The sequence below is a fragment of the Pseudorasbora parva genome, chromosome 7 (assembly GCF_024679245.1).
Source record: "Pseudorasbora parva isolate DD20220531a chromosome 7, ASM2467924v1, whole genome shotgun sequence".
NCBI classification, from domain to species: Eukaryota; Metazoa; Chordata; class Actinopteri; order Cypriniformes; family Gobionidae; genus Pseudorasbora; species Pseudorasbora parva.
Genome location: NC_090178.1, coordinates 49602831 through 49607830, shown reverse-complemented (window position 1 = coordinate 49607830; position 5000 = coordinate 49602831). Strand labels below are relative to the sequence as shown.

The 5000-nt window shown below is 35.3% G+C and overlaps 1 protein-coding gene across 2 annotated transcripts in view; it reads left to right on the top strand.

Moving 5' to 3' along the window:
* Positions 1 to 2121: 2121 nt before the first annotated feature.
* Positions 2122 to 5000, top strand: part of stx12l (syntaxin 12, like) — a 7810-nt gene continuing 4931 nt past the window's right edge. Inside the window, exons 1-7 of one of the 2 annotated variants that reach the window (XM_067449395.1) lie at positions 2122 to 2274; positions 2593 to 2697; positions 2832 to 2901; positions 3507 to 3606; positions 3688 to 3826; positions 4252 to 4294; positions 4863 to 4959. In XM_067449395.1, the coding sequence (XP_067305496.1) occupies positions 2154 to 2274; positions 2593 to 2697; positions 2832 to 2901; positions 3507 to 3606; positions 3688 to 3826; positions 4252 to 4294; positions 4863 to 4959 (675 nt within the window). In that variant the 5' untranslated portion in view covers positions 2122 to 2153. Of the gene's footprint in view, positions 2279 to 2590; positions 2698 to 2831; positions 2902 to 3506; positions 3607 to 3687; positions 3827 to 4251; positions 4295 to 4862; positions 4960 to 5000 lie in introns of both variants that reach the window. The other variant, XM_067449394.1, reaches the window with a different exon arrangement.

Here is a 5000-nt window from a genome sequence, read left to right as displayed (position 1 = left end):
AACTGCTAACATATATTGTAGCTACTTTATGTTTGCAAAAAAAAAAATTAAATTATATTTTCATTTTAAATTTTAAGTTTAATCAAATGTTTCAAATAAAGCCTGACAATACAAACTTGTAGGTTTAGAATATTTTTTGTGCAATGTTAATCTATTTGATAATTTTTTTCTTCAACAATATGAACAATATGAAAATTAAATGAGTATAATATGCATTAGATATAAAAGTGCGACAAAAGTGTTACTTTCGTCCTGACATTTAAACACGATTTACTTTCATACTGAAAAACTCTGAAAAGACAAACCTTCAGGATGTGTAACAGCAATAAATAATCTGTAGAGGGATCATTACTGTGACACATGAAACGAGAAACACAACTTGTAGGTCTAATTAGGAAAAAAAGTACCGCTTCAGTAATTTACTTTCCGTACTCGAAAACTATATTTCTGACCCAACCGCGGGAAACGATGACGGACCCGGTCAGTCATAGAATGCAAATGTGGTCAGGGCTCTGAGAAAATTGATTTGTTACTTTCGTCCCGGTTCTCCCCCTGATATTGATTATAGCCTATAGATACTAACAGATTGCAAAAGTGGTCTAAATCCTTAAAACTGCAATCGTTTAGCTATTCACCTTCAACTCGCGGACTACAAAAACAACCTGGCAGCAGTTACATGGTTCGGCGGGAAAATAGGCGCATACACGCCATGTTTAAATTACAGTAAATACAAGATTTCAACTGGTAAAAAGCGCTTTTTGTCCTTGTAATTAATAAAGCAAACTTACTAAAAAGTTGTTTAAACTTACGTAGTGTACTATTCTTCTGAGACTAATATTTCTGACTGTAACTCCTCCTAGAGCTTTAACTCTTCAAGCACCAAACTCGGCTCAGACCTTCAGAGACTTTTCTGGCTCGCATTGCTTTCTTTTCTAACTGATCCAACTTACGGTTTTCCTAAAAATGACTATAAAAACTGGGGGGAAATCCATAGACTTACATGACCGAATGTTGACTGTTCAAACCCCAACTGTCAAAATTCAAATTTAAACTGCCAAATTTAAACTGTCATTTAAACTATCTATCTATCTATCTATCTATCTATCTATCTATCTATCTATCTATCTATCTATCTATCTATCTATCTATCTATCTATCTATCTATCTATCTATCTATCTATCTATCTATCTATCTATAACAAAATGTTTTATTAAGCTTTAGTTTTTTAGACTACTCATTTAAAAATCTTAATTCACAAGGATAATTCAATTCAGTGTGATGGAATTTCACTATACAATAGGCCTACATCTTTTTTTATTTGATATATTTGTGCGTTGATCAAAGTTTGCATGTGAATAAAAGCCTAAATAAAGTCTGTTTAAGAGACTACATTATGGAATAAATTAGAATGTTTGAGACATGACAAACAATCTACGAATGATGACGCAAAGTCTTTGTGAACAAGAGAGATAAGAGTAGAAAACAAGAACAATCCTCTGTGTTCCTCTTCTTAGAGTGGGAATAATTGAATCAAGCATATAATGCACAACAATAGAACATGATGCTACTCATATCCAACTGTCGTTATTATTACGGTTTCTTTTTAGTTTCTTTCTAAACACTAAAATGCAGTTCCCTTCTTTCATAGTTTAATATTTAGCTCAACAAATAATCATGTGTCTGTGAGCACAGGCTCAGTGTAACTGCAGTCATGTGATCATGTGAGATTATTATCCTGTGAAAGTCATGAGACTCCACAAATCCTGCCAGTCGCTCAATATTAAACACAACTTTAAAAGTATAAATACTTTTTTAGTGAAGAGAAGACCAATATAGGCTTACATTCAAAAAACATTACAAACAAACATTACATTACAAAAAAAAAAAAACATAAAAACAACATTTTCATGGCATAAACAAGAAAAGAGAAGACATGAGTGTGTAAATTCAGCTAGACTTGAAGAGACAAGCGTTGAATATTAATCAAAACCACAAATGACTGTGATTGGACCGCCTTGACAAGCGCTAAGAAAAGTAACATTGACCACGTGACAGCATCGCCCTTATTTCTGCTTCAGCAAGGTTATATACATTAATTTATACATTCACAGTGGCACTGAGAACTTTAATCGACATTAAATAAAGTAAATAAATGAAATATAAGAGTTATTATTTAAACCCGTCGAAACTGGCCACGCCCGCTCAACGAACCTTCGTGTTCTGCCGTTATTTCTGTGAGAGGAGAAGCGCGTTCCCGCATCTGAGCATCACAGGTACGCGATCATTCCCTCACGCTTTCTAAATTAATAAATGTTGACATTACGGCAAGTATTGACAATAGAACATTAAATACAGTAAATATTGTATCATGGTGAAAGGCCTGTTCTCAGCCCGAGCCGATATGAAATGAATTGCGTTGCGTTATACGCAGTATTTTAAGATTTCCTCAGCCTTAATGACGTTTTTTTTAATCTAATCAAATTGTAATCTTATCTAATTTATCTTATCTAATACGAGAAAGCATTTAACCATTAATATAATGTTGGGGAAATTACAATCAAACATCTGATGTAAACATATGCTGTTTTCAGACATCATGTCTTACGGAATGATTGACAGCTGTCACTCTCAGCCGAGAGACTTCAACAATCTCACTCAGACATGCAGCTCAAACATCCAGAAAATCACACAAAACAGTGAGTATATGTTTCTCCTAACAGTGAAGATTGTATATGTCGCAAAAATTCTAATAAACACAATTATAATTGCATATTTCTATAGTATTTTCCCATAATTCAGTGTTATAATGTCTCATTTGTTCTGTGCATAGCTGGCCAAATCAAGAGCATGCTGTTCCAACTCGGCACCAGACCGGACACACCAGAGCTCCAGGACCGACTGTGAGTCCAGTTATCACAGACTAGGCTGATATCGGTACATAACAGATATTATATAGACTACACCAATCAGGCAACTGGTGTAGTTTGTGAAAGAGGTTTTACTTGCCCGACCGTATCCTGATAAAAAAAAAAGTAAAAAAATAACTAGGGAATTACCAAAATTCAAGAATAATTCTACATTAATGTAGTGTAAGTGGCGATTGATAATGGATAATAGTATAATAATGAACTGACGGTAGTGTTGTTGATTTCAGCCTCTCGAGGAGAAATCACATAGCCTACAGTTAAAGAGATAGTTCACTTTAAAATTAAAATTTTGTCATCCTTTACTCGGCCTCAAGTTGTTTCAAACCTGTATGAACCATGTTGCTATATGATAAATTAAAATAAGCTGATAACATCACTGCTTTCTCCAGAACCACTGTACAGCCAAATCTAATTCTGCTGCAATATTGTCCTGTTTAACACTGTAAAGCTGCTTTGAAACAATCGGAATTGTAAAAGCGTGATATAAATAAAATTGATTGATCAAAGTAACCTTCCCAAACCCTGGTTATAAACCGTGACATTCATTGTTGGTGTGAATCTCTGTATGTCGCACACAGCCAGCAAATGCAGCACTACACCAACCAGTTAGCCAAAGAGACCAACAGACACCTGAAAGAGCTGGGCTCTCTGCCCCCCCCACGCTCCCCTTCAGAACAGGTGAGCTGACCTCCGGCTGACGTCCGGCTGGCCTCCGCTCGGCCCGTTGAGCTCATGCTAAAGCTTCTCTTTTCCTCTCAGAGGCAGCAGAGGATCCAGAAAGACCGGCTGATGAACGATTTCTCAGCCGCGCTCAACAACTTCCAGGTGGTGCAGCGTCGAGCCGCGGAGAGGGAGCGCGAGTCTGTGGCCCGCGCTAGAGCCGGATCCAAACCGCAGGAAAATAACACACATTTCACAAACATCAACTGCTAACACTGAAAAAAATGCTCTTCTTACCTAGTAATTTTGTCTTGTTTCTAGCCTAAATATCTAAAAATTCTTAAATCAAGATGCATTTACTAGATCAGTGAAACCACATGAGATATTTTTTCTTGTTTTGTTGAAAATAAAATCAAAATTAGTTTTTTTTTGTTTCCGTCCCAATCAGAAATAAGATTATTTTTCTCACCCCATTCATTTTGCCTGTTTTAAGCAAAAACTCACTTCATTTTGATGTTTTACCCCAGAAAAGTAGAAAAAATATCTCATGTCGTTTTACTAATCTAGTAAATGCATCTTGATTTAAGAATATTTAGATATTTGGCCTGAAAATGATGATTTTTTTTGCTTATTACCTTTGTAAAAAGCCTTTAATCTTGCAGGTTGATGAGCTGGGTCAAGACGAACAGCTTGTGACGTTTGAAAAGTAGGTACTTCAGTTCATTGCATTGCAAAAAAATGCTCTTCATACTATTTTTGTATTTTTGTCTTGTTTCTAGTCAAAATATCTAAAAATTCTTACATTAAGAAGTACTCAAGTAAAAATTATTGTCTTGTTTTGGGGGAAAATAACTCAAAATGAAGAGAGTTTTTGCTTAAGATAAGATAAATAATCTGCCAATGGGGTGAGAAAAATAATCTTGTTTTCTGTTTGAATTAAGATTATTTTTCTCACCCCATTGGCAGATTATTTATCTCATTTTAAGCAAAAACTCTTCATTTTGAGTTATTTTTCCCCCAAAACAAGACAATTACTTTTACTTGTCTAGTAAATGTTTCTTGATGTAAGAATTGTTAGATGTTTGGACTAGAAACAAGACAAAAATACTAAGTAAGAAAAGCAATTTTTGCATTTGGCTTTTGTAAACAGCAGGTTTGAGTTTTTGAGGCTTGTTTTCATTGACATAAGGGTGGGTAAATTATGACATCATCTTTATTTTGGGGCGAACTATCCCTTTAATGTCCAAAGTGTAAAGAAATGTGTGTTTGTACAGAAATGAAGGCTGGCAGATGCAGACAGAAGAGGAGCCTGTCACTGAAGAAGACCTGGAGCTGATTAAAGAGAGAGAGACCAATATCCGTCAGCTAGAGGTGAGTGACCACTTCCTGTATGACATCACACACATATTCTG